Source organism: Ammospiza nelsoni, chromosome 6, assembly GCF_027579445.1.
Source record: "Ammospiza nelsoni isolate bAmmNel1 chromosome 6, bAmmNel1.pri, whole genome shotgun sequence".
Classification (NCBI taxonomy): domain Eukaryota; kingdom Metazoa; phylum Chordata; class Aves; order Passeriformes; family Passerellidae; genus Ammospiza; species Ammospiza nelsoni.
In genome coordinates, this window is record NC_080638.1 from 26,183,168 (window position 1) to 26,211,128 (window position 27,961).

General features: G+C 40.6%; 1 protein-coding gene across 3 annotated transcripts in view; it reads left to right on the forward strand.

The window, feature by feature from the left end:
* AMBRA1 (autophagy and beclin 1 regulator 1) overlaps positions 1-27,961 on the forward strand; it is a 125,847-nt gene that overhangs the window by 59,742 nt on the left and 38,144 nt on the right. For all 3 annotated transcript variants that reach the window (XM_059474608.1, XM_059474609.1, XM_059474610.1), the window contains 3 exons: positions 14,703-14,813; positions 23,606-23,794; positions 24,216-24,370. In XM_059474608.1, coding sequence (XP_059330591.1) covers positions 14,703-14,813; positions 23,606-23,794; positions 24,216-24,370 — 455 coding nt within the window. The remainder of the gene's footprint in view (positions 1-14,702; positions 14,814-23,605; positions 23,795-24,215; positions 24,371-27,961) is intronic.

The following is a 27,961-nucleotide window of genomic DNA, read 5'->3' on the forward strand; positions in this document are numbered from 1 at the left end:
TAGTGACATCATTCCAGATGATGTTCAAGTCCACGTGTAGCTCTTTGTGTCTACATTTCAGAAGGACTTAGTATAGCTGAAGGAAAAATCAGCTGAGGAAAACTTCAGCTATAGAATGACATAAGCTTTATGTATTTAGCTAATCAAAGAAGTAGTAGGTAGTTGTTACTTGATTGGTATAGATACAGCGGTGGGGGAAAGATGTCTGATAGAGCACCCTTTAATACAGTAGACAAAAGGCATAGAAAGATGCAGAACCTGATATCAATTTAGCTTGGAAGAAAAAGCGATACTTGAGCAATAGTGTTGGGAGTTTTTAATTTCTTGAAGTCCTGCCACGTAAAGTTCACCACTTGCCTTGAGGTAACTGATTGCTGAAACAGGTTTTTTTCCCAGTACATGAGGTGTTTAAACTAGCAAAATTATTGCCTAGTCTCAAAGGAAAATTTATGATCGTAGTACTGGTCTCAAAGTTCCTGGTGCATGTGCAGGAGTTTTCATAGGGTGTCTTTAGGGGTCCCTTTGCTGGAGAGGTTCTTCCAGCCATTTGCCTCGTGTCACAAGTGCTGCAGGACTGGAAGCAAGAGCTGCCTCTGAGAAAGCTTGTATAATGTGTTTTCTCATGAAAGCTGTCCCAGTAAGCCTTTCTTTGTATTGGTGGCTGTGAATCTAAAGCTGCCTTTGAGATTCAGAAAGGCATTGGAGACAAGTGATCATGTTCTTAAAAGTGAAGGGTGCAGGCTGATTCCTTTTGTGTGCATTGTTAAAGAGATGAATTTCTAGATATCATTATATCAGAATGGGTAAGGCTTTGCAGAAGTGCTCATCTTTTGTGGGCGGTGAGGCCCCTTGGGGACCTGTCTCTTTGTGGGTGGTAAAACTCACTTAGCCATAAAAGTATTTTCCCAGAGCTTGCTGCCTCCTCTTAAAAGGGAAAAAAAAAAAAAAATTACCCATGTTCCAGAGCGCAGAGGGGAGGCAGGAACCCGTGCTGTGCAGAGGGGTAGGAATCCTCAGTGGCCTGCCACGTTTGGCTGTCATCTTCGAAGAGATTAGTCATGATTTTCACTAGTGTGTTTTATGGGGCGGGGGGGACCCAATCCCACAAAGCAAATCCTAAGACAGATTTGCTGTGCCCAGTATAGAATATTTTCATAGACATTTTTATAGCTACCTTGACATAAAGATGGTAGAAGTTTTGCTATGGCAGCATGGTTGTGTGTTGAATAATGGATCTGGTAAGAATGCCGTGTGATGATCTCCTGGTCCCTTTTGCAGGTAGATAGGTTTGTACCATTGGGTGTTTTATTTGTAATTGGGCATTAAAGTCTCAATCTGTTATCACTTAATGCATAAAATCAAAGGTTGTGTTAGCTATTAGGTTCTACAGTAGTGGTTTTTCCTCCACATAGTATCATTACTCATCTGGTACTGTTGGTTTTATGCTCCTGATCTGCTGGCTTTCCTTGATTGTGGGGGAAGATGTATGGGAAGATCTTGGCAGGGTTAGTAACAACTTGCTTTCTCAGAGTTACTTTTGACTTGTGGGTTTATCTTACCTGGTATTTTACCTTAACATGAGCCGTTATAAGTTGCCCCTTGTGTGGAACCTGGAGGAGTTTTAGAAATACCTGTGGCAAGGGCAGAGCCTAGGAAATAAATTTAGGCTTCAGACTTTCCCCAAAACATAAAGGCTGGATTTGTCAGTGCTTTTGGATTGTTAAAAATGTGGAAGGTGTTAAGTGTCTTGCTTGAGATGGGGAAGTTCTTGAAAAAAAACAGAGCAGAGAAGCCAAATAGCATTTGTGCAGTAGCAAACACAGTCTCTAGTCAGGATAAGAGCACTACGTGAGTTCATATTAGCTTTTTAACTCTTTGCCTCGGAACCCAAAAGTAAATGCAGACAGCAGGAGATTCTGTACACTAGAAAATATAAACAGGACCCAAAGGCATACCTCATATGTGTCCCTCCATGCCTTGTTTTTTTTTTTAAATGGGTGCAACCATCACCTCTGGAATGTGGCTGAAGTGGTAATGGTCTCCAGTGTCTGCAGGAGCTCAGTGCTGGTTTTGAACTAAGCAAGAGATGCAATGTAGTGCTACTGAAGGAAGCTGTATTTTGCTTTCTTGAGCAGTAGGTTTGACACACTCTCCTGTTGAGCTCAGTGTGGGCTGTAATCCAAAAGCCCTGGCAGGCAGGAGCTGTTATGTTTCTGAGAGTTCAAAATCAGTGAGAGCTGTGAGCCAGCCTCTGCAAATATAACAGCTCTGGACTCCGAGTTCCCCCATTGCCTGGCTTCTGAGTTCTACTCTTGCTGCTCTGGGAACCAGATTCACATCTCTTCCCCGTGCTTCAAGCACTGCCTGAAACAAGGTGCAATTTCAGCTGTATTAATGTGCTTCAACCCACCAGGTTTTGCAGCAATAGGTGGGAAGGAGTAGGTAGGTGTGGCTCATGGCCCTTTAGATAACTTTAGGGCCAGCAGCAGAGTATGGAAGAAGTCGTAGTGATGGTCATAATTTCTTGGTTGTCTCTTTCAGCATCTTTGGGGTTGGTTAGAGTGGTAGTGATAGGTAGAAGCCATCACAGAAGGCAAGGGAAGAGCAGTCAAATAATCAAAAATGTTAGTCCCTTTGCTAAGAAAGAGCCAATGAGAGTAGTTAGACTACTAGTACTGGGTTTTGACCAGCAAGGGGGTCACTAGAAGTAGAGCTGATTCAGTAGTAGTTGAGATGGAAGATATGCTGGAGTGGAAAAAGAAGAGTGACTGCCCAGAGTTTCATATACAGTTTGAGAGCTAGAGGTGATAAGGACATATGGGACAATGCATTTCCTCTTCTCATCTTAGACATCCAAACTGTGATCCAGAGAGTCATTGAGAAATTTAGAGATGCAAGAAATTGATGTATATTTATATTGTGAGAGGGAGAAGAAGAGCATACACATTTACTGACAAATGCCAAGGGATAGAAATTGATAGAAAAGAGGGAAAAATCATAGAGGGTGGTGGAGTGCTTAAAAGGACTGGGAACATGCTTGTGTCTGTTATGGGAAGAATTGCAGGAGGGGAAGGGAAGGTTGAAAAGGTAGAGGAAGTAATGTCACTTGGTAATTTTCTTACAAGCAGCTGAGATTCTGCACAGAGACAAATGGAAGCTGGAGGAGGGGAGGGTTTGAGGAATGAGTCAAAGGTAGCTGGGATTGCAGGCGTGGGCTTCAGTTAAGCTGGAGAAACACTTTGTCTTCTTTCAAACAATTGTTCGTATTAGCATTCATGGTGTGGGCATGCATGCACCCATCCATGTGCTGTCTCCTGGTTGCTGCACACAGAGGCTGTTTGAGGATCTGTCTTTTGGTTCACCACAGACCAACCAAGCAAGATCTCAAAGCTTCTTCGAGGTGTCAGAGTAGAAAAGTGTAGTGGAGGGAATTGGTCTGGTGGCAGTTTTCATTGGTGTTGTCTTGCAGTAGATGGAGGAATGGGTACTGGTATCACAGGTGGGTCAGGCTCAAAATCTGGTAGGGAGAGAAGGAGGCAAATACCCAGCATGTACATATACATCCCCACAACCCCATTATGAGGACATTGAAAAGGGTAAAGGAAATCCAAAAGTACTTTGCCAGAGTGGAAGGAAAAGAAGGCACAGGAGAAACAAGGCTGAGGGGAGACAAATAACTGACAGTGCTTATGGATTGGAAATCATAACAAGATTAAATAGAAGATATTAAGTTGTGACAGAGAGGGACTCAGTAATAAAGTTTAGAGAAAAATCTCATGGGCCAAATGGAGTGAGCAGATTTACAAAGATTTTGAAAAGTAAGGTGAGAAAGCATTTTGCTGTGAGGGTGAGATCCTGGAACATTTCACCACAGTTCCTTTTTAGTTTGTGGCCCCTGTCCTCCAGTAAAGCACGGCTTACTCCAAATCTTGATTGTATATAATTGAAAATTTTACTGTAGACCAGTTGTCATTGCTGTATTTTCATCATATGAAATTTCCCTCCACTTTTGCTTGTAAATGCTGTTTGGAGTGGCTGTGATGGTTATTTTGTACAGCAGCATCTTGGGGAGGTCTACTTAGGACCTTCTGGAAGCATTATGAGCTAATTCAAGATAGATTAACGTCAAGTCTGCCCTGAAAAAGAAATAAAACCCATTTAAGTATCCATTCACTGTGCAGTGCAAGACCTTCATGCTGAGTGTCTAAGTATTTCTGCTGCCTTAGGTTTTCTGGATGTGTCTTTGAGTTTGCCTTTTAACACTTCTTTAAAACAATGGAATACAGTGGTAGTCACCTTTAATCTTGGAGTCAGTTTTGTAATTGCAGTGGGTTGGACCTGTCTGTGATGAGCTGAGCTGGGGCACCGATTTTACAGAAGTCACTGCAAGGTTATGAGTTTGGCCAAACTTCTTGGTGGAGTCCTGACTTCTGGGAGACCTTATGCTATGTCACTGTTCCAAATGTTGCATGGTTACTTCCACATTGTTACACTTGTTCTGTCGAGTTGTGGACTATCATGCTGTGTCAGTCCTGCTCTGCATACTCTGGGATCTGGGTCACCCCTGGAGCCTGAGTCTCTGCACTGGCTTCAGACAGAGATCCCTGTGCACTTGCTGGGGTGCAGCAACCTGCTTTATGCATTAAAGCTAGTGGCAATGAGGAGTGAGTCTTGTTTCCATTGCTGTCATCTACATCATGCCAAACCACCCTCAAAGTGGGTGTTCCATGAGAAAGTGTTCAGAACATTGTGATAGCAAAGTACTTTATTTGCTGTAGGTTTCTTTTTACTTTGTTCTGTTTCAGTTGGAATAATGTGGTCTCCTTATTACATTCTTCCAGCCTGGGCTCTCTACTTTCCATCTCACCATGCTTTAAATTTAATCTATTTTAATCTGCCTTCACATGAGTTAAACTCCTATTACATTTTGTGTTTTCTCAGCTTGCTCATTTTCTGCTTTCTTTAGGTTGTGTGTCTGTTCACTGCTTTACCCAGCTAACAGCAAGTCTGTCTACTTACTTTGTTCCTTCCTGCCTTTTCTTCTTGCTCTTCAGATTGGCGATACTCTATGATGTGTCCTGCTCAGAGGATATTATTCCTGTGAAAATCCACCACTGACCATGTTTAGCTAGTGCTCTGTGTTGTGCAGATTCAGTCTGTGTCACTAAACTGACACAGCATTTTCATTACAAGTAGGGGTGCACAGGACTGGTGCTGTAGTACAGCAGTCCTGAAATATGTTTAAGGATAGGAATAACTTTTGCAAGTCTTCCATTCACTGGTAAGTACAAGCCTTTGTATACATTTTTGTGCTTGGCACTTCTATTAATACTATATACTGCTATTTCCACAATGAAAAGTGGCTCCAGTGTGGAAGCTTGTTGTTGTACTGATACACTGTTAAACCTGCAGAATTCAAACCCTTCCAGGGAACGTACTGCTTCTTGAATTAGTAAAACTTTGTATTTTTGCAATGCGATGGTTGATAAGGCATGCAGGTGCTCTACAAAGACATTGCTGGGGTTTTCTCTCAATTGCAGATGGGTGTTTTGGTATAAGACATGCACATTTCAAGTTGTGCTAAGCACACATTCCTGCAGTAAGAGCTGCAGAGGCGGTAGCAGGAATTTGGCTTGCTGATTTGTTTGGATTAATAGGTTTTCATGTAGTTAAAATGCACACTCACAATGGAAAAGGCTTTTCTGTAGAAAGCAGTTTGACTTGTTATTTTTGTGTCTATTCTACATCTGTCTGTTGGTGTAGCTATATTGGTTAGATAGGAGTGCTGTTACAACATTATTTGAGCCTCTTTGGAAGGGGAATTACTTAGTGTGAACTAAAACTGTGGCCACACTAACAAACTATGGAATTGATAGATAAAGTATAACCTGAGTGGAATATATGGGCTAGAGGTGGCTACGCTCTTGGCACACATGACAAGAAATTGCAAAACCTCTCAATTATCTTAAATTATATACAACAGTTTTGGCAACACTGGATCAGTCTGATACATGTTAACATCTATGGTAGATGAGTGAACTGCAGTAGCCGTCATAGACAGTGCGATGTGGCAACTGTGGAGGGGCCAAGCATTAGCCTTGGATAGTAAGGATATTCTGGTTAGGTGGCAGCAACCCTCTGAAGCAGTTTTTTGTTGCTATACTGGAATCCAAACACTGCTAAGCTGGAAAGGCAACTTCTTCAATGGCTATTGGCAACAAAAATGTCTTAGTAGCATACTGATTCAGTTTCTCAGTGCCTCTGTTACTGGCTGAGATGCTGCTAATGGAAGGGGCAACTGTGTGGATATGCCAGTGGGACCTTAAAAAGTTTTTCTTTGGTAAGAGAGCTGATGTTGGGATATAGACAGGCAAATGACCCTTAAAAGACAGAGCTTTTGCTTTTTTCTTTGACATATAGCAGCAGTATTTGAGGACTGCCCACCCTGAGTCAGGTCACACAATAAGCTAAGGTATATGCTCTTGGACTGGGAGGACCATTTAGGCAGGAGAGGGTAAGTCTTGGAAGGCAAGTCCCTCTTTCTGGTATAGCTACTTGTGGAAGTTTGTCCTTGTGTTCTTCAGAAATGTGACAAAGTGAGATGGGAGCTCTGGAAACTGGAGTCTGGTGCCTGCTCACAGCTGCTTGGTGGAAGGATGCCCCCTTTGTCTGGTCTCTGCGAGACTCTCCATCTGCAGCAATTAGGATTAGCAGGCACATTTCATGCTCTGAAAAGTCAGAAAAGGAAAGAAGAAGGAGTTTTACAAAAGGAAATGCCTGCCAGGCACAGATTCCACTCTGGTTTTATGCAGAGAATAAACACAGATGTGAAGGTTAAAAAGCGGACTTCCAAAAGCATTTAATGACAGGCTTGGTAATGGTGCAAGGGACTTAGTGATGGGAGAGAGCAGAGGCATCACGAGTTGCAAGAGTAAGCAGAGGGAGGAACCCCAGACACACAGACCACACATTAGCTATTGAGACCTTCCTAGTTCATATTGCCAGGGATTTCATTGAATTCTGGCAGGAGAGATACGGCATTTTGATTTGGAGAGTCATCTTCTATTTCTGAAAATTGACAAGGAAGCAGAGGTGTGAACATGCCTGCATGTGTGGGTTCAGAGGTGAAGGAAGTGAATACACATTTCTTTAGAAACTGCAGAGTTCAGCTCTCTTCTGCCTTTTCATCTATCAGCATGTCTTGGACTCATTCACTACTCTCCCCACCCTGCCCTTCATTAATTTGCAAAACCCTTTGTCCTTTGCAGAATCAGTTGCTTTGGAGCAGATTTCAAATGTATTATCTTATTGGTTTTTTAGTAGATTGATGTGGACCTCCAGATGCAGAAATGCCTGCATCCCAAATTATTGTTTATCCTCACACTGACAAGATAAAGACTGTCTTCATTTTCCCAGTATTTTCCAGTTAGTTGATTTCATTCCTGGGCAGTAGCTTCATGGTTCTACAGCTGATTTCTTAAGATTTCAGAGAATTTTGTAATAGAAATGATGAAGAAAGTGTAAATCCCTTTCTCCAACAATTTACTCATTGTTTTATGTTAGTGGTTCTTAAATGCATACAGACAAAACGCATAAAAGGCTGCAAGTATGCAGAAAAGGTCAAACCAAAACATTAGTTAAATGAAATGCAGATTGGAATATATTTTTAGTGCTTGAATCTTTTCCCTAAAAGGCTGTACTGAAGGAAACATGTTTTACTGCCTGAATCATATGGTAGTGTGAGGCATGCTTTTAACACATGCCGCTACCGCATGGAAATAAAGAAGGGATCTCAAAACAAGTTTAGCAGCTCCAGCAGTTTGCTGATAGGAAGACTCCAGCGTTGACTGTCCTTCCCAGCAAGGGGCCTAAATGAAAAAAAAGAGAGCTTGTTTGACCAGCCACTTCTCAAACAGCTTGCAAATTGTTTCAGCCAAGTATAATAGGTGTTTCTTTTATATTCATCATGTTTTCCTGCTAAACTCTTTCTATGTCGCAGCATCTCAATTTGCAGAAAGATTTCTTTTCACTTGTCTAGACCCATGACATTTATTTTTACTTGAGGGCTTCGTGGAGCACCTGTATCTCTACATGCCATTCCAGTACTGTATCCAGCATCAGAGTCCCAGGAGTTTCATGATGGTCCCTAAACAACTGGTGTTTTGCACCTTTGAATGTGTATGCGTACCTGCTGTTACATGGTGTAAAGCAATAGTGTAGTGGAGCCTTCCCAAGGAACTTCCCATCCATCATAAATGACTAATGAGAACACAAATAGCTGAACCTAAAGAGGACTTTCTTATAAAGAAGAAAGTAGCATTTAACACCTCCATTTGAGTTGTACAGATGTAAGAGCATCACTAAGACTTAGAGCTCTGCTTGTTTTGCAAGTAGGATTTTTGGCTCTCCTGTGAATTGTACTTGCTACCCTGCGAGAATGAACTGTGGATAAGCTAAATAATTATGTATCACTAACAATATACAACTGTTACTTTCTGTTCACTTACTTTGTTTCTTGCCAAAATCAAGATCTCACTTGTCTCATTCATCCCTTCTCCTTTCTAGCACTAAGGTGATGTGTACTCTGGCCTGCCCATGATTCAGGTGGTATATCTCTCTGTTTTGTTGTGTTTTGGGGTTGGTTTTTTTTGCCTTTTTTTTTTTTTTCCTATGGCATAACAGATTATGAATCTTGCAGATTAAAGATAGTGTGCAGATACTGTTTAAATCCTGTCAGTCTTTTATTGTGGTAGTGCTGTACTTGGGGTGCTGATTGGTAGAGATGTGGGTCATAGAAGGAAGGAATTCCATATATTCCTCATGGTTTGTTTGGGTTTTTTTTCTGTTCAGCAGTGCATACCCGATATTGGATGGTTGGAGAAAGTTCTTGTCAGCTGGGAGACTTAGGCCACAATCTGTTGCTACCAGAAGCTGAGAGGTTTGATGTAGCTACAGCAAGGAAATGAAACTGCTTGTTCTTTATTGGTCACCCTGAGTAGGATGAGACCATCCTAAACAGAGACATTTGCCTACTCCAATATGTTTACACAAAGGCTGTAATAAGAAAATTTATTTTTCACAGAGTATAGAATTTTCCTCATCCTCAATTCTGTGCAGATATTATTGGCTCAACTTTTGCCTTTTCAGGAAACTGTCCGTGCTGTTGCATGTCATATTTTCCAATTTTCATGTGTAGCAGGGTGACATGAGGTGGAGAATCTCTACAGTGAACAGCAACAGAGTGTGAATTCTCTAAAGGAGAAGAATTTCCAGCTTGCTTGATGAGATGCAAGCAATACAGATAAGAAGGGATGCATTTGAAAAGGATCTTAATGTCTTCTAGTTTCTGTGTGGGAAAACTGGACTCTACCATCAAAGACAAATGCTTGCTAGATACATTTCTCTATTAATTGTTAGATGATCAGACAAAGAAATAAAATACAGGAAGGTAAGATGTCAAGAAGCCATCATGGAGGTGGAAGCTTTTGGCCAGGCATCTGTTTTTTTATTTGTGCTTGTTGCAAATTAACTGATTTTCTTTTGAAGTCTAAAACTTGTGGCTGCAAAATTCCCTCCCCTATATGATATTTGCATTGTTCTCAATGTAAGTGGACCCCTTGGGTAATTGACTGGCTCCTATTAAGATGGTCATCTTCACTTACCTACAGCTGAGCCCTGCTCCAATTCCCATAGCTGATACGTCTGCGGAACTTGGCATGCTAAGCCTTGCCCCTTTTGAAAGGAAATTTTGCAGTGGGAATGAACATGAATGGGAAATTACACTTCTTATTTTATACATCTGGAATAAAGAAAAAATAATAGCCTTTTGAAGGTTCATCCTTCAGAGAGCATAGACCTCTTAGAGGCTTTCTCAGTTAATGTTGAATCTAAGATCCTTTCAGTGCTTAGCGTATGCTGAACTACTCTTAGTAGCATATTGTGCATCCATTCATGAAAATCATTTTGTCCATTTCCTATTTACAGCTTGCTTGTACATTGAAGAACAAGCAAAAGAAATGGTTGAAAATACCAGGTTGCTCTGCATAGTGTTTCTACAGCATTAGCCCAGTTTGAGATAGATAGCTCATCCACTTCAAAGGCTGTGCCTTTGAGGTAGCCTGGAACAGAGATTTACTGGGACCAAATTCACGTTCAGAATTTAATACATTTACTGTCTTCAAATGTGGTCCCCCAAACTAGGCTGTCCCATAAAATACTTCAGGGTTGGAAATGTATAAGAGCATGTTGCATCTCCACTAGACTTTAGTAATCATTTTGCTGGAGTTCAAATTGTTTCAGAACTGATTGAGAAAATCTGGTGTATTCTTGCAGCAGAGTGTCTTATCCTTGGTTTGTCAAATTGATTTGTTCTGTGTTTTGGACTTCTGGAGCCTGGATTGTAGTAAATCTAGAATAAGTAAAAGTAAAACCCATCAGTTCTGACAGATCCTTTCTACAAGTATAGATTAACCCAGTGTCAGCTACAGTTGCAAATGGTTTCATAAAGAGAAATTACTTTTCAAAGGTACTCATGCTTTGAGATTCGAGTACTAATCTAGGGGGAATTTTATACCAGGGACTAATCACTCCCTCAAACTGAGTCACAAATTAGCTAAGGGGTTTCTCCGGCTTCCTCAAGTTTATCTGTAAGCATTATAATAAATTTTTCTCTTATTACAAGGGGACCTGCCAGACACTAACAAATTAAGGCTAAAGGATCTAGCCTAGAAAAAAAAATTGAATTCTGGTTTCTGTTAAATACATGGAAAAGAAATTCCCATACCATGTAGATGTTTCATGTTCGAAAATGTGTACCTCAAAGCCTGTGTAGCTCTAGAGTATTAGTTGTTCTTCTGAAAGTTTGATAGTAGTAGTCTGAAGTTAGCCTACTTTTCACTGAGGGAGTGCTGGAGTGCCAAGGGAACTGGTTTTGCACCCCTCTTTTCTCTTTCAGTCTGAACTCAGACATTGGCTTGCATGGCTTGATTCATAAATGAGCAATAGTTGACTGGCAAAGGTTCATTTCTCCATATGCCAAGATATGTTGGATCCTCTGAGGAGGTTGAGACTGATGGATAAATATCTGTCACGTGTAGGTGGCCTATAAGAAAAGATTTGAGGATTTTTTTATTAAAGTCTTTGTTAATACTTTCTTCCCCCCCAGCTCTTTAAACTCTTCTGTCATGTGCTGAGTGGGGGTGGATGGAGTTCAGGGTGGTGGAGGGAAAATGGGGGGCTGCTGAAAGCATTTATCTTCATTTCTGCCATCATCCAGTGTTTATTACGCAGTGATAGACAGACGCAGGAAAGCTGCCAATCAAACCTACATTCACTGCATTTCAATTGGCCCTTGCTTTGGATTTCAGCATTTTGAAATCTACATCATCTCTGCAGAAAAAGGTTGTTCTGTTCGTGAGGATGACAAGCCCAAGACCCTTGGGTACCACTGCAGTCATTTGTGATCCCATCAAACAGTGGAAGACCCAGGAATCAGGACCGTCAGGAGCTTGGTGAGAACAGCTCCTTGTAAGAGCTGATCTGTTGCTGCCCGAATTTAAGATACACTGTGTTGTTTGCCTCTAGGTTACATACAGTTGACAAGCAACAGCACCTTCTCCTCTCATACAGACTGAAACCCTGACTGGGCAAAGCCAGCTGAGAATGAATTCTCATGCTGCACGGTGAACAAAAGCTCTCTAGTGAGGATTTTAACTTTTCTCAGTCTTCCAGGTGTGGTCTAAAATGTTTCCCATAAGCCAAAGAGGACAACACAGGTTAGGATGGCATATTTCTGTGTTACAGGGTATTTTCCTCCCTTAATTCATTGTCTGAAATGTTTACATGCTTTTAATAATTTTTACTGTAGCACAGTGCATGCATGCACGTGGGAGGCGTCTGGCAAGACTTGTTATTACACTTTGTTATATGTATATAGGTATAATTTAATAATTGCACTCCTCAATTACTTAATTAGTATAAGTGGAGATAATTACTTAATAAAAGATGTAGATCATGGGTTTCTAATTAGTGTTAGTTACACAGGTTTGAAGCCTTCAAGAAATGGACCAAGTTTTTCTGAACATGACCTTTCACACTAAGAACTGTGTTTGCCTGTGTCCTAATCTTTTTGATAAAGGTATCTATTACCTGAAGCATTAGCATTACTCGATAGCTTGTGCTGGCTCTGAAATCTGTGTGGGGCTGTCCTGTAGATGGGGCAGTACTGCTTTTTTCCATTGTTAATTTCTCTGCATATGATGTGACTGTCTTTGGAGGTGAAGAGGGTGAAAGGTTCAAATGTACACCATAACTTGAAGGCTAGTTATGGTGTTTATTTAAACCTTGCATCCTCCTCACCTTACAGGGAAAGGGATGCAAAGATGAGAAATTTTACAGAAAAAAGATCAAATCTGCTTGCCAGCTGCTTTTTATGGTACTTTTAGCAGTAGGTGTAGCAATTGTATGAGCCAGATGAATTTACTGTTTGTAGAGCAGTTAATGATTTTGCTAAGCTTCTCTGATGTAGAGGGAGGGCATGATTGTTCTCCTAAGGTAAGTTCTCCATTTTATGTATTGCTTGTTACACCTATGAAGGTTGTTCTCATTGCAAAACAGATGATGTAACTTTGTAGCAATCATCAGTTATAAGATCAATATTCTGGAATTATGTGCCCTCTGTAGAACTTCTGTTGCCTGTCTTCACAGTGTGTTTTCCCTGCCTGACTCAGTCCTATAAGGCAGCTGCTACCTTGCACTGTTTCCCTGCAGGAAGTCCCACTGCTTCACATTTGTAGGGCACCTGTTTTTCTCTTCCCTTCCTGAGGGCTGAAGGCAAGACAGTAGAAGAGCTGCTTTTGTGTACCAAATCCAGGCTTGCAGTGAGAAGACTTTTAAAGATGAAGCAACATAAAATTCAATTGTCCTACTTCTGGTTGCCAAGTATAATTTCATTAATTCATTGAACCTGCTTTCTCCGGTGCATATCTTCTCTTCAGAGGAGCCCTTTGTTTTGAGGGATATAGAAAACAAGGCCTTGGGCATATGTTACAGCAATGGAAATGTTTTTAATTTTGCTCTCCAAGTGATCCATGCATGTCTGACAGAGGCAGGTACAGAGATGGAGCAAATGTACAATGGAGGTTGGTTGATTGCTGGAGGCCTGACAGAGTTGACTGCACAGGGTAAAGCTGTGTGCTCAGAAGTCTTCTTCTTTGTATTTTTCTGAGCTTTCCCTAGAAGCAAAAATCAGGACTCAAATGGCTTTCTTGGTTTATTTGTTTATCAGCACCAGTTTAGAATTTGCTTACTTACTTTGCCCTGCCCACCTTGTTCTTTGCTTTGCTGAGAAAGCACAAAACCTGTTGGTGTGTTTGTGTGTTCAGGTATTTTGGGTTTCTTTCTTTTCTTTTTTTTTCCTTTCCCTTCTTCCTTCCCTTCCCCTCTCATGCCTGAGTGATCTTTTGGGATTTTATAAGAAAAATAACTATCCAGCCATCCTGCTCTCTCCATCTTCCTCCACACCAGTTTAACTTAGTAGCAGTTAACAGGCTCTTAACTCTGCACAGGTGTCTGACAGAGTTGTCTAAACGATGTCTCTTCTATTACTGCTGCTGTGGCAGCAGTGTCCTGAGCCAACCCTTCTAGGAGAGTGAAGGCACTGACTTTGCTGTGTACTTCGCACTGGAGTGCGGAGATGCTGAAATCCAGACTGTGTAGGCACTGGAGGCTTTGCCTTTAGTCAGTTGTGCTTGGCAATGATCCCGCTTTGCTCTCCCTTACCAAATTCTATGACGCTGAATTTCTCTGGTTGCCAGGATGTGTGTGTAGGACACGGGCTGCCTGTCCATGAAGGCCTTAGAGACTGCAAATAGCATGACATTTTTGACTGTAGTACTACCATGGATTAGCTGTCTCTTGTCTCTGTTTGTCTTCCTGGGAATCCCATTTGATGTGTCTCAGCTTTCTCAAATGTGTGCCGACTTGAGAGTAACCAATGGCTGTTCTTTTGTGCTGGGAAATATAGGTTCTTTATGATAGTTTCTGAAGAATAATGCTTAACCTTCTGATTTTAGGCTGCTGACCAAACCCTGGGCAGTTAGGAAGGGTCATGGTGTCAGAGCAGCCCTTGCCTGCTGTAGGCTGAACCACACAAAGCAGCAAAGGGCCAGCTCCTAGGTTTTCCAGGCCCATATGTTGTTACAACCCTTACTATGTGACAAATACTGTAAGCAGCCTCTATCTTCTGAGTGAAGTTTACAGTAGGAGCAGTGATTATGTCCACAAATCTGTGTAATTTCCCAGGGCAGTGCTTTTCCTCCGTTTGTATTCTGATATGCCTTCATAGCTGTACTAGACAGTTTTGGGTCTCTGAAAATGCAGCTTCACTGTTGATAAGTAGAATGCATTTGCACCAAATGAATTGATTAGGATTTTGCCTTGTGTTCCTGGGCAACTCTTATCTCTTATCAACTTTATTTTCTTTCAGAAATGTGTTGCAGGGAGATGCTTTCCTGTTAATTTCCTGTTCTCTGTGGCTTATTGAGGATGTGCTGCCATTTCTGTAAATAAGGTTACTTTAAGAATCTAGATTTTTGAGTATTGGACTTTGAAAGGTTTTCTGTGGTTTTGTCTCCCCAGCTTTTTTTTTTTCCTGGTTATTCTTGTAGAGGTTAAATTGCTAATTATTTCCCCCTTTTCTGTAGGTGCTGTGATTGGGGATGGACAGTCAGCTGTGGCCAGCAACATTGCCAACACCACCTACCGGCTGCAGTGGTGGGACTTCACTAAGTTTGATCTGCCTGAAATCAGCAATGGTAAGTTGGAAAAGACACCAGTGCCTTATTTTAAGTCAATGCTAACCAGAGCTAGGATAAGCTCTAGGATCTTTCAAAGGCAGCTGTATGTTGCAGGTCTTGTTTGTCGTGTTGCGTTGGGAACTGTAAAATGCTTAGTCCTTCGAGGAAGTTGACTCAAAGCTTGTATAGCTGTTCCACTCCATCTACCTTGTGTATTCTTGCAATCAGCAAATCCATGTTCAAACAGGGCTTGTTTTTTTGAGCCTTTTCACAGGCATGTACCATTCACTTAGAATTCTGTATTCAATGTCTTCATTCTCTTACCAACAAGTTCCTAGAGAAATATTGTCTTTATAACTTTAAATTAGAACCTGTGCATGAACTGTGTGTGATTACTCTAAGTTACTCACATCAGTGTGTGTTAAAGTGCTGCAATACATTTTGGGAATCAGGACCCTAGTCTGTTGCTTACCAGAGTGTTACAAGCCCAGGGAACTAGATGTACCTTCTAGTCATTGCAAAAGCAGTGATCAGTCCTGTTTCTCAGGTAAAAGCTATTTTTGAATCAGCAGTATTTGAGCAATATCTGAGCAATATTGCTGATTTAATTTATTTTCTCATTCATTTCGTGAAAATTAGACCACAGTTTCATATGTGTTCTATGGCATAAGCTAGCTCTCACATTGGAAAAGACTTCCTTATGCAGGCACAAGCATGTTTGATACTTGTGGTCAGCTGATCAAAGAATGACATTTTCAGGGCTAAAACCAACTTGACTAGAAAGGCTATTTTTAACCCAGAATGCGATCCTGATATAGCTTGTTGCACAGCTGCAGAAATGTTTGTGGCAGCCTGGGATGAAGATAAGAGGTGGATATTCATGAATGTTCCTTTGTGCAAGTGATTTTTAGCTTAGGCTATCTCTGTGCATAGATGCAACTCACTGCTTGATTTCTCAGCAAAAGCCAGACTGGGTTCTACTTTAAGGGATTGACTTTTTTAGGGAGAACAGGGATTGATTTTGTTTTCAGAAAGACTTCTGCTTTTACAGGTAGTCACTAAAATTAATTGAGAAGAGCTCTCAGTCCCAGATCTGTGTGTTCTGCATTTCCAGAAATTGCATATTTGACAATAGATCTCTCTGTGGCTTAGTGTCCTGCTGCTTAAAGAACCCACAAAAGGAGAATGTATGGTGGCACTGCAGTAGGAGAGATGCAGAGAATCAAAATCACAGAATCAAAGAATAGTTTTGGCTGGAATGGAATTTTAAACATTGTCTCATTCACCTCCCCTTCTGTGAACAGAAACATCTTTCAATAGATCAGATTGTTGAAAGCTTCACCCAGTCTGCAGCCACTTCCTTCCTTCCTGCCCCCTCAGGATAGGAAGGGCAAGCAGAAGAAGGTAAAACTCGAGGGTTGAAATAAAACCAGTGTATAATTGAAATAAAGTTAATAATAACAATAGCAATACTAGTGATGAAAAGAGGGGATGAGGAAGGGTGAGAGGAGACAGAGGGGAAGTGAGGCAAGGAATAAAACCCAAGGAAAACAAATGGTGCACAACTCACCACCCACTGACCAGTGCCCATCCCATTCCCAAAGAACGATTGGCCCCTTGTGGCAGACCCCCAATTTGTAGGCTGGGTGTGATGTTCTGTGGTGTGGAAGATCCCTTTGAACAGTGTGGATCACCCGTCTGGACCATATTCCCTCCTGGTTTCTTGTAAGGGTCGCTGCTCAAGGCAAAGTTTTGCCACATGGTGGCAATATTTTTGGAGGTCCTGCCAGACTCTGGAAGAGAATAAAGATGAAGTCAGAGGGGAAAGCAACTTAAATTTGTAGGGACTTCTCTGTGAGGTGTAGAGTGATTGAAAAGTGCTTCAGCTGCTCATAGCTTATTTTTTTTGCCTCATCTGGCTGCTGAGGAGAAGGCTGTTAATTAAAAAGAAACAACAAAAAAAACAAACAACATAAGATGTTTGTTTATAATTTATAACATTCCATAGAAATTAGGAACCATCTGCTGCTCAATACATCAGTGTTTCAATCTTCTCCCTTTCACCTACCAGGATGCTTTTATTCTGAAAAAGCTTCCAGTTAGCTGGAAAGTGGGTATGGTTTCTGTCGTCATTGTGTCCTTCTTGTGGGCCACATTCCAGCTACAAGTCCATCCCCAGCCCTTCCGACTCACCATGCTGTGCTTCATTGTTTTTGGCTTGTCCATTTTGTCTTATGACCATTTGGAAATGTTCATTTTTACTCTTCTTTTATATGCTGAGTGCAATCCTGGCATTTCTAGTCTGTTAACCTTATCTCCTTCTGCCAGAGTGTAGTAGGGATGTATGAAGATGTAGCAGCTGTGTTTATACTAAGCCAGGTATTTGCCAAGCTCGCCTAGGCGCAGACCAAAGGCAAGCTGCAAGTTTGCCAAGGTGCACGACTTAGAGATAGGAGAGCATGGTGCTGAGAACATCAGTGTTGTGTGTTCAATCCCCATATGGGCCATTCACTTCAGAGTTGGGCTTGATGATCCTTGTGGGTCCCTTCCAACTCAGAATATTTGGGATTCTCATATTCTCAAATGAGGAGCAGTGAATTGGATGAGTTTTTTGTGATTCTTCATGATGTTGAAAATAAAATATTTTCTCAATAAGGTATGTGACTTCAGTAACTCCTCTTTTTCTTCCCATTGTTTCCTGTAATTCAGAGGTGGTCCTGTGAGATAATCTGCTTACACAGAGAGGTCTATTGTACCTCCTGGGACTGGCTTAAGCCACAACTGCTTTGGAGTTCAGGCAGATGAAATGATGCAGCTGAAGTTTGGGACTGCCTGCCAGCTCCTCTCTCCATCAAAGCAATGACTCTGTGGCCAACCTCCATCTCTGCGCAGCTCTTCTTCCTGTAACAATTAAACAAAGAAAAGATAGTTGGAAGTAGGATGTTTTCCACTGAAGCGGATGCATCTGAGTAGGTGACAGAAGTGAGATTAGCGCAGTCCTGTGATCTCAGTGTCTGGGCCCCAGCACCCTTGGAAACCTTGGGCTCAGGATGTGCCTCTGCAGCAGCAACCTCCCTGAGGCTCAGTCCAGCAAGAGCACACAAAAGCAGATCCTGGCAGTCCTGGAAACGTGGCTGTGCATGGACCTGTGGGATTTTAGTATCAGCCCTGTCTTTCTCTGTTAATTGCAAAATGCAAAAAGATTGCTTCAGATTTCTTCTCTCCTTTTGCCAGTTTTGCTTTTAATAGCTCTGAAATAAACATGACCCAGTCTTATATTGAAATTGTCAGTCATATCAGCATTGGGGTGGAGAATTTATTTGACAGCAGAGACACTGCTATTTCTGCATTTATTTAATATTCTTCTAGTGAGTGATGCATATCCTTAAAATTTCTGCAACTAAGTATTGAAAATAGTGTAGAATATAGGCTTTTCATAATATAGTTGAAGGCTTTCTCTCTGGTTTATATTTTAATGTAGTTTCTCTCATGCTACTCACTGCTGATAATTTCAGTTTCTGGTGTTGAACCAGTCTCATTTAGGAATCTGGAGTTCATCCTGTTCTAACACTGCTTGGGTCTTGAGGAATGTGATTTGATCAATAGTTACTGATCCACAGTGGAATGCAGGGTAGCTTAGTAGAAGAAAAAAGAAATATTAAACAAATTTTTAAATAGGAGCAGCTGTTAGGAGAGTTGGGAGCTATCTCTGAGAGTGGCTAGGAGTGGATGATGTGTCCAGCAGTTTTCCTTTGGCAAACTGTGGAACTGCTGCTGGCATTCCAGGCCTTCCCCAGCTTCAAGCATAATTAATGTCCAAGTTGGCACAACAGCTTGATTAATTTGTTCTCTGATGTTTCTTTTGATCTGTTTTGTCAGTTCTGTGGTTGCATTAACAACAAAAGAAAACAGGAGATGAAAGGGCAGTCTTCTTGCAGTAGTTTTCCAAAAATAGCAATAATTTTCCCCCTAAAATCTTCCTTATTGGCTTCATCTTCATAGATCAGGCTGCAAGCTCAAAGAAATCAAATAACCTCTGGGTTTGTCGAATGCATGGGTATGTTTATCTTTCTCATCTCTTGAGAACCTTGTAAATGCTGTCCTTAAAATGAAACCTTGCTGAGATTTCCACCTGTCATATTTAGACTTTTTCTGCTTGCACAGTAGGCTCTCTTGGTTCCAGATGTAGGTGCTACTTGAATCCTCATCCTTTGTAAACGAGGGCAAAGCAAAGAACAATAATGCCAGTGTGAATCAGGTGATGAAAGACTGAAATAAATAGCACTCTTTCCTGTTAAGCACAATTTGCATCTGTAATGTTTTATGTTCCCAGCACACATCAAGGTGGAAGGACAGTTCTCTTTTGGCAGGAGGGCTCACATATTATGTTTTGCTAAGAGACATTCAATATATGCAACAAACTTTAAAAACAGGATGATATCCATTCATGTTGGTCTTCATTGTGGACTGCTCACCAAAAACCTCTTTGCTGTGCTGGAAAAGGAGCAGGTGTGTGGGGAAAATCCTTTAGATAGAAAATGAGTGAACATGTGCTGTGTGATCAACTCTGGGTGACTGCTGATCCAAACCCAACATTGTTGTAAAAGACATAGAGTAAATCCTAGATGAGGAAGAGAATTAGAAACCTGGAAATGAAAGGAATGGCCATGGAACTGTGAGGATATATACAAAACATGGCAATATCTCCAAATCAGTAAATGGTACAGAATATAAACATTTCTTAACTTGCAAAAATTAAAGTGTGGAATTTTATCTTAGGAATATCCAAGTTTGCATTGGATTAAAAAACTAAAACAAACTTCAAAAGCTGAGAAGAGCATGGATTCTCTAGACCATGATTTTTCAGCAGTTACAGAGAAATCAGTATCTTTCCTCTCTATAACTTCCTGTACCTCTTTGAAAGCAGGAGTTCATTAGTACAGAATGGTCCGTGGGCTAAATAGGTCCTGTTTAGGATCTGTCCCTGGACTTGCTGGAACAAATCCACAGGAGGGGCATGAGGATGATCAGAGGGCTGCTGAACCTCTACTGTGAAGACAGGCTGCGAGAGCTGGTTTTGTTTAACCTGGAGAAGGCAGCCTTTTGGTACTTAAATGGATATTAGGAAAAAAGTGGAGAGAGACTTTTTGTTTGAGCAGATAATGTCAGGACAAGGGAGAATGATCTTTACTAAAAGAGGGAATAGTTAGGTTGGGTATTAGGAGAAAATTCTTTGCTTGGAGGGTGGTGAGATACTGAAAGAAGTTGCCCAGAGAAGTGGTGGATGCCCCATCCCTGGAAATGTTCAAGGCAATGTGTGATGGGACCCTAAGCAGCTTGATGTCATCAAAGGTGTCCCTGCCCATAGCAGGAGGGTTGAAATGATGTGATTTTAAAGGTCCCTTCCAACTCAAACTATCCTATGATTAAATGACACCCATACCTGTGCTCTGAGGAAGCAAGTCTATGTCCTTGTGACTTCTAATATTGAGCATCAAATGACAGTAATTAAGAATATTGAGAAGCCTTGGCTATCTCATGGAAAATGCAGCCAGACCCCAGAGATGCAGGACAAAATTTTGTATCTTGCAGAATAGGAATAAGAACAGTTCTTAGACCCCCAGAAATGGACTGGACTATGTTGATTTTTTTTCCCCCAATAATCAAAGTTTTTTTGCAGGGTTGGTGGTGGGAATGTTTCATAGATGTATCTTTAGCAACTGCTGTGCATGTATGTGTGCTATGTTTTTTTGCTGTTTGTTGTCTTTTTGCTTGGCTTTCTTTTAAGTAAAGTCTTGTGGCTGTGAGAGTCCCAATACTTACTTTTTAGTATGTTCCCATTCCCCCTTTTTTTTCTCTCAATTTTTTACAACACTGCTGATTAGAGTACCACTACAAAGGAATTGATGAGAAAGGACCCCTTATCCAAGAAGAGTAGCTCACTGTTGCCTTAGAGAATCACATACTGTAGTTCCTAAAATTCTGTCTTCTGATTGGTTAAATTCTTTGGTCCTTTAATGTCTATTGAAAAGACTGTTCTAGAATCTTGCTATTTTTGTTGAAACCTTTTAATCTCCAAACTCAATGCTTTTTTTTACCCACTTACCTGAGTAGTGATCAGTTTTCAACATTATTTGTAGAAAACTGATGTTTTTCTGGCACTTACTTTCTGTAGTTTTTGAAAATACAGTACACAATTGCATTTCCTCCCCTCCCTTTATTTGGGAGGGGTGGTGTTGGTGTTTTGTGTTTGTTTGAACATAAAATGAATGTTTCATTTTCCCCAGTCGTCTTTGCTGGACATGTTATCAGTTAGGGTTTAATCGCTCTTGAACGTGGCTGGCCCAAACTGTGCCCAGGGGTCCTGTGTGTGGTCTCAGCACAAGGCTGTGTACCAGCACTGATATTTCTTCTGGAATTGTGCTCCCTAGTGCAGTTCAGGATTGCTGTCACTTTCACTCTTACACTGGATAATGGCTCAGTTTTTGCTACAATAACCAAAGTTAATTCTCTCATGTTTTCAAGTTCCTGGCTGAAGCAGAAGTATATAAATGTCAACACAACCTAGAGCTCCTAGAGTATAAATAGGACTGGTTTTGGAATGAGTCACTCAGCAGGAATCCTCCCAGTTTGACTGGGATTGCAATGGTACAAGCTGTAGTCATGTATCCTTTAGCTGGTTCGAAGCACGTACTGCAGTTCTTGTGTTGAGTTGATGCCCATCTTCTCTCGTGGTGACATAATGAGTATTTAAATAAAGCCTAGATTCTTTTTAAAAGGATGCATTTTAATTCTATCCATTTTTTAAAATTAAGCAGTATAGTCTTTAATCTTTAAATTCTCTTGTCTTTCTGTTCAACTATCTTCAGACTAAGCACTGAGGAATTTTGTCATCTTTTGAACCACCTGTTCTTTAAGGGCCATGTATATTTCATGTACTGGTATTGCAGCCTTGATAGTGACTACAATTATTTACCTTTTTCTGTTGAGCACCTTTCTGTTTATACTAGGCTGAAAATTACTGTTTTTAGCAGCTTCAAGACTGAAAAATTGGTGGAATAAATTTAGGGTACAGGTGTAGGTGGTTTAGTACAGAATGTAATTACATAGTCCACTTTTAATCCTCATCTTCTTTTTCATCAGAGTTTCCTAAATGGAGCAGTAGATAGAAGTTGATACTCAGCCACAGGGGAAAGAAGTTCCCAGGAGAAAGGTCTTTGAGACCAGAAGAATTAAAGATGAGGTTCAGTGAATGCTTTAAATCAGCAATGCTGCATGAAGGGCAGTCCTGTCTGCTTCCCTCTCATGAGTATTTTTTGTGCTGCTGCAAGCAGCTATGCAGCCATGGGGTGTACTGGGTTGGGAAAGTGTTCTGGTTAAAAAATGTCCTAGACTGCAATCAGTAATTTCTCATAGCAGTTCCCTGATGCAGAGTTCTTCTATGCAGGTGTTGGAAACAAGGGGTAGGATTTGTCGAAGTATTGAGTTACAGCCTTAATTTTATTTACAAGTTTGGGCTTTCAGAAATATGCACAAAGCATTCTTGTACTGTTAGTACAAGAACGGTACTGTTGGTGCCATCGGTACTATTCCTTGCTAAACTAATAAGGAATCTTGACTAAGAAATGCCTTCATAAACTTGCTTGCAATTGTAGCTGAACATATTAAGGCCTCTTCTGGGCTAAGCGTGGTCTGTCTGATGTTTTTTTTTCATCTGAAGGTCATTTCTAGACTGTAGAAATCAACAGTGTTCTACATGGTGCTGTAGCTTCAAACATGTGAGACAGGATGTTCCATCTTCTACCATGCAAACTTTCTATATTGCAAACGTGGGCCTTATTTCTATTATTTTTTAATATCTCTATACTCTTGAGTTTGAAAATACTAGAACCTGAAATTTCCCTATCCCAAAAATAGTATATGTAGGTTCAGCTTCAAACCTCCTGAAAAACTGAACTGCAGTTAGGTTAGGCTGGTAGAGTAGACATCACTCCAGCCATGTCTTAACAAGGTGCCACTGAACTGTTGGTGTAGATGGTACTTGGAGGCTTGGAACCTCATTGTACTAGACCTTGTAGTCTTCATATGTGAGATATGAAGGGGAAAACACTTGGATGAGGTCACCCAGCAACTTACCAGCAGGGATTAAAATCAAATATTGTTTTGTGGATTGCTGCTCACTAATCTGCTGTATAGTTACTTCACTGATATGCATGAGTGTCTCAGATACTGGAATAATTAAATGGAGGACTGGCTGGAGGAGTCTCTGCCCTTTCTCACTGACTTTATCCAAGATGAGTATGGAAATCAGCAGTAAGAAATGAATGTCTGTATCTGCAGGGAGGAGTTTTTCACTCATCTCCTGTTTATTGGAGATGAGAAGAGTGGGAAGTAGGCGCTCTGAGAGAGAAGGGGAAATGAATTAAGATATACTGTTTCTAATGAGAATGCTGCTGGAGTTTGTCAGTGTCATGATTTGAGACTTGTTTAAACTGTGCTGTCCTTTGCAAAGGATGCTGTTATGCTTAACAAAGGGCAGTGTTTGATAAAGTGCAATTGCTATTATTTCTTGGCTGAATGCTTCAGGAGGTGAATAAATTTAATTTCCTGGGCTCGTTGCAGTGTCTTATCTCCGTTTTGGAGCAAGTTATACATTAATCAGGGTTTTAACATTTCATAAACTTCTGGAGGAAGCTAAATGTCTTGAGTGCCTTTTGCATGTACTGTCCATTGTCCAACATTAAGTTTACATCTTACTGTATTCTGTTCAACTTTAGTACTATAATCACTATTCATTTCTTTCTTTGCAGCCTCTGTGAATGTGCTTGTCCAAAACTGCAAGATTTACAATGATGCTAGCTGTGATATCTCTGCTGACGGGCAGCTGCTGGCAGCCTTCATTCCCAGCAGTCAGAGAGGCTTCCCTGATGAAGGAATACTGGCTGTATATTCTCTGGCACCCCACAACTTGGGCGAGATGCTATACACAAAGCGATTTGGTAAGCATACAGCTAGAAGTCAGGGTGGGTGGGGGTGTGACAACCTCAGAACTTCAGCCATCAGTAAAAAATGCAATAGATTGAGCATCAGTAATTGTAGCAGCAGGAAACATTTGATTGGCTGTCTAGCCAGCCACGGACACAGTACTGCTGGGGAGAGGCTTGTGATATGGTCTGGACAAGTACAGTGCTGGTATGGGGGAGCTGCTGAAGGATAGTTTTTAATTCCTTAAAGGACTTCATTGTCTTAGTGACAGAACACCTACAACAAGGAAATGTCTTATAAAATTTGTAACTTGTGCAGGTCTCCCTATTCTCTACCCCTTGTAAGAATGAGATTAATATGGCATACATTATGTGAGGATGAAACAAGGGGCAGGATGTTAACCCATGAAAGAAATAACCCCTCTTCTCTTCATAGGACCTAATGCCATTTCTGTGAGCCTGTCTCCAATGGGCAGATATGTTATGGTGGGACTGGCTTCCCGACGTATCCTGTTGCACCCCACTACAGAACACATGGTTGCTCAAGTTTTCAGGCTGCAACAGCCCCATGGTGGAGAAACCTCTATGAGGGTGAGTATATGTGTATCCTGTTTGTGTGTGTTTGGCTCCAGCCTAGTAGTTAGTTGTTGGGTTCTTACAACAGAGACAGAACGCTCCAGAAGCACTGAATAATAAACACACAAAGGAATTTATTGCAGACGTATGCAAACGTGGCAGGAGAATGTAAATACAACAGAACTGTGAAACTTTCCTCTTGTTTCAAATATGATGATGAACAAATACATTCTGTGTTGTAATACATTCCTAGAGCTAGACATCATTCAGAGGACCTAGTAGGTCTTTTGTACCTTTTCAGGTAATATGCATCTTGCTTGTAGTACTACAGTTGATTTTGCTGAGGCAGCATATCAGCTGAGGCTTCAGGATCATTTTCTATCATTCCTAAAAGCAACTGACCTCTGGGATAGCAGCCATCAACAGTTTCAGGAAGGGTGGGGGCCAAGCTTCATATCCTACGTGCAAACTGAAGTTGATCATGCTTTTCCCAAACAGGCTTTGCCAGCTATTTATAAGTTAGCTCTTAATGCATATGTAAGGATATTTGGCAATGGAATTATCTTTATGTTCTGCTTTGTGTGGCAGCTGAACTGTGATCCACTTTGACTCATTTAGTACCTGAGGGAAAACCTTCATCTTTTCACTAAATGCCAGAGTTGAGAACATATGTGTCTTGCTTTCTTAATAAGTGAAGCACAACAGCTGTTCAGTGATAGTTCTAGGTACTAAAAGCCGTGTCTAGTTCATAATGCACAAAGAGAATTACGGAGTCAGAACTAAGTAATTTCTAAAGCTGAAATTTGGGTTGGATTCAAGTTCTAGACCATGTATTCAGGTGACTTGTTTTAGGAGATGAAAAACAAATCTTCAGAATTTTCACTTTGAGGGATAACTTTACCATTGTGGAACTCATTCCATGAGAAATCTTTTTTTCCTGTTGTTTTCTTTTCTAAATTTTTTTTCTTTTTTTCTTAAAGGCCTCTCTAATTATTATTACTTTTGGCCATACACTGTTTTCTCGGTGTACAAGGGTTGCAGTGAGGCATTTGTCTAGTGACCTGACACGGGACAGACTTGTTGCTGGGTGAAATACCTTGATTCACCTGATCTGAAACTCTTGTTTGTTGTCATGATCTGCTCCATATTATAAGGCAAGGGAAGATAAATGATGAAGGTATTCTTTGGTGCACCAGTCAGCACTTTTTCAGACGTGGTTCTGAGCTACCATTCTGGTACAAGCCTCTCAAAGTAAGAGACAGAAATTAAAATGTATTTAAGAAAAAAAGTACAATTTGGTTTACAGGTAAAGTTGGTAAAAGCTGCATTGATATAAGATCACAAAGTACATGGAATCACTATCCTGTAAGATCATTTGAAAATTCTAGTTTGCCCTAGTACTGTTTCTTTTTCATCTATTTTAAGATCCTAGTGAAATGCATATTTTTTTCTGCCAGAAACTGGAGTAGCCCTTCCTACAGTCTTTTTACCATATCATAAGTTAAGACAGAGAAGTCCTATTAGCAAAAATCACATCTTCCTCTCATCTCTCCTTTACATTTGCTCTAAGCTCCAGTTGCTATGGCTTCTAGCCCTTGTCTTTTGGAGACATTTTTCTGTAGCCAGCTAAATCAGCAAGCTCACTGTCTAAATGTTTCATTTATATTTCATCTCCATGTCTTCAAATGCTTGTACCCCTGCTCTTAGTCACCATTTAGTGAAGTAATGCTTTGTATTCTTTAATCTTCTCTTGTAATTTAATCTTACAACTTCCTTTTTTTTTCTTTTGAACTCTCTCCAAAAAACCTTTATTTTCTTTTTTTTTCTTTTTTTTTTTTTTTTCTTCTTTTTTTCCCCCCCTTGTTCTGGGATGTGTTTAAATGTACATAATGTGATAAGCATAGTTTTACCAGAAGCCCACAGAGGGTAGTTATTTTCCTTTTGGATAGCAGCCTTTATTTATGCAGTCAGAAACCATTGAGGGCTGGGTTAGTTTTCAGGGGGTTTGCTGTTTTGGTGCACTGAAAATTTTCTACCATTTTTTCCCACTCTTGCTTCTCAGACTTGCTCCACATCATTGCACTTCTGTCTTTCTCATCTGCTGTAGTTCTGGATTTTTTCCTCCAGATGGATTGCATGTATTCTAAAGGTTGCTTTTTTCATCTTTCTTGCACATGTATTTATAGCTTCCAAAACCTTTCCCCCACGTTTTGAAATCCATCCAGTCTAGCAGGATTTGCTAACTATTTTGCTGGTTTCCCCTATTCCAAATAATGTTTAAAGATGTTAAAAATATCCTATTTCTGACAGCTTTGGACTTGGAGCTTTATGCATGTGTGACAGGGTCACAGCTAGATCAGTTTGAATTAATTTGGTTAAAGAACTTTTCTCTTGAGTGATGTTGAATACTGTTTCAGCATTTTGGTGTGCTGCTGGTTGTCTTTGTGCAGTCCACAGAACCAAGCTTAGAAAGCATACAGCTGTCAATTTTGTTAATACCGCTCCTATGTCTAGTTGTAAAAACTAGTGCATCCACCACAGGTATTTATTCTGCCTTGAATTTTGCAGTAAGACTCCTTCATAAGTTTGTAATGCTTTTCAAGGCATGCAAATGAAAATAGAGTTTTAAGTAGGAAACTTCATCATATTCTTAGCACACTGACCTTACCACAGCTGATATATTGATATTCAGTTGAATAAAAATCTGTTTATAGTTTGGCCAGCATGCAGAACAAAAAGGTTTAGGAAACCTGGTGAAACTGTATTCTTTAATATCTAATTTAATATGCACCTTAGAGAGAATCAGAAAGCATTTTTGTTGCCTCTCTGCCAACAGCTTGTAATACAAAGTACTTGTTACTCAAACTCTTAATTAAAAATGAGTCAGAGCCATGTTTGAAGCAATATTTTGTGGATATTTTAATTATACCCTACTCCAAAACTCCCAAAAGAAATGCTACATTATATTCTTTGAGAATTCTCATAAATTGTTTGACAGTTCTTCTGCCTGCCTGCCTGCCTTCCTCCCTGCCTCCCTCTTGGCTTTGGATTTGCAGTCAATGAGCTGTAAGAGTAAGGCTTGGCAACATGGCCTCCAAGCTGCTGCTGACCAGTGCAATGATTGTTTCTGATTATTTCTGATTCAGATTAACCCTTCTTCCACATCCTTAACTAGCAGTCAATGGAATGTAGATTTCTATTGCTTGGAGAGTTTCTTCCATCTTGCTGTTAAAAGAGAGATTTGAAGATGCAGTTAATTGATTTTATTACATGAAACTTTAATACATTTAATTGTGGTAGAAATTCACTGGCTCTTGATGAAATTTTCTGAGAACTACAGCTATTTTGGATTGTACTAAGGAGCACCTTGGTGGTACAAGAGTACATTGTCTGTATGCATCTTGCTGCCAGTGTTTCAGAGAGATTGGGTAGAGTTCACAACAGGTCAGGGCTGTCGTGATTTGACAGTTACGAATTTTGTTCAGAAATAAAGTCATGAATTATCATCAGATGTGGTAGTTGTGAGGTAGAGGTTTATGCTTTTTCTGCTCACTCCCTTCAGATTGGGCTGATTAGCATTTCACATGGAAACCTCACTCTGCTAAA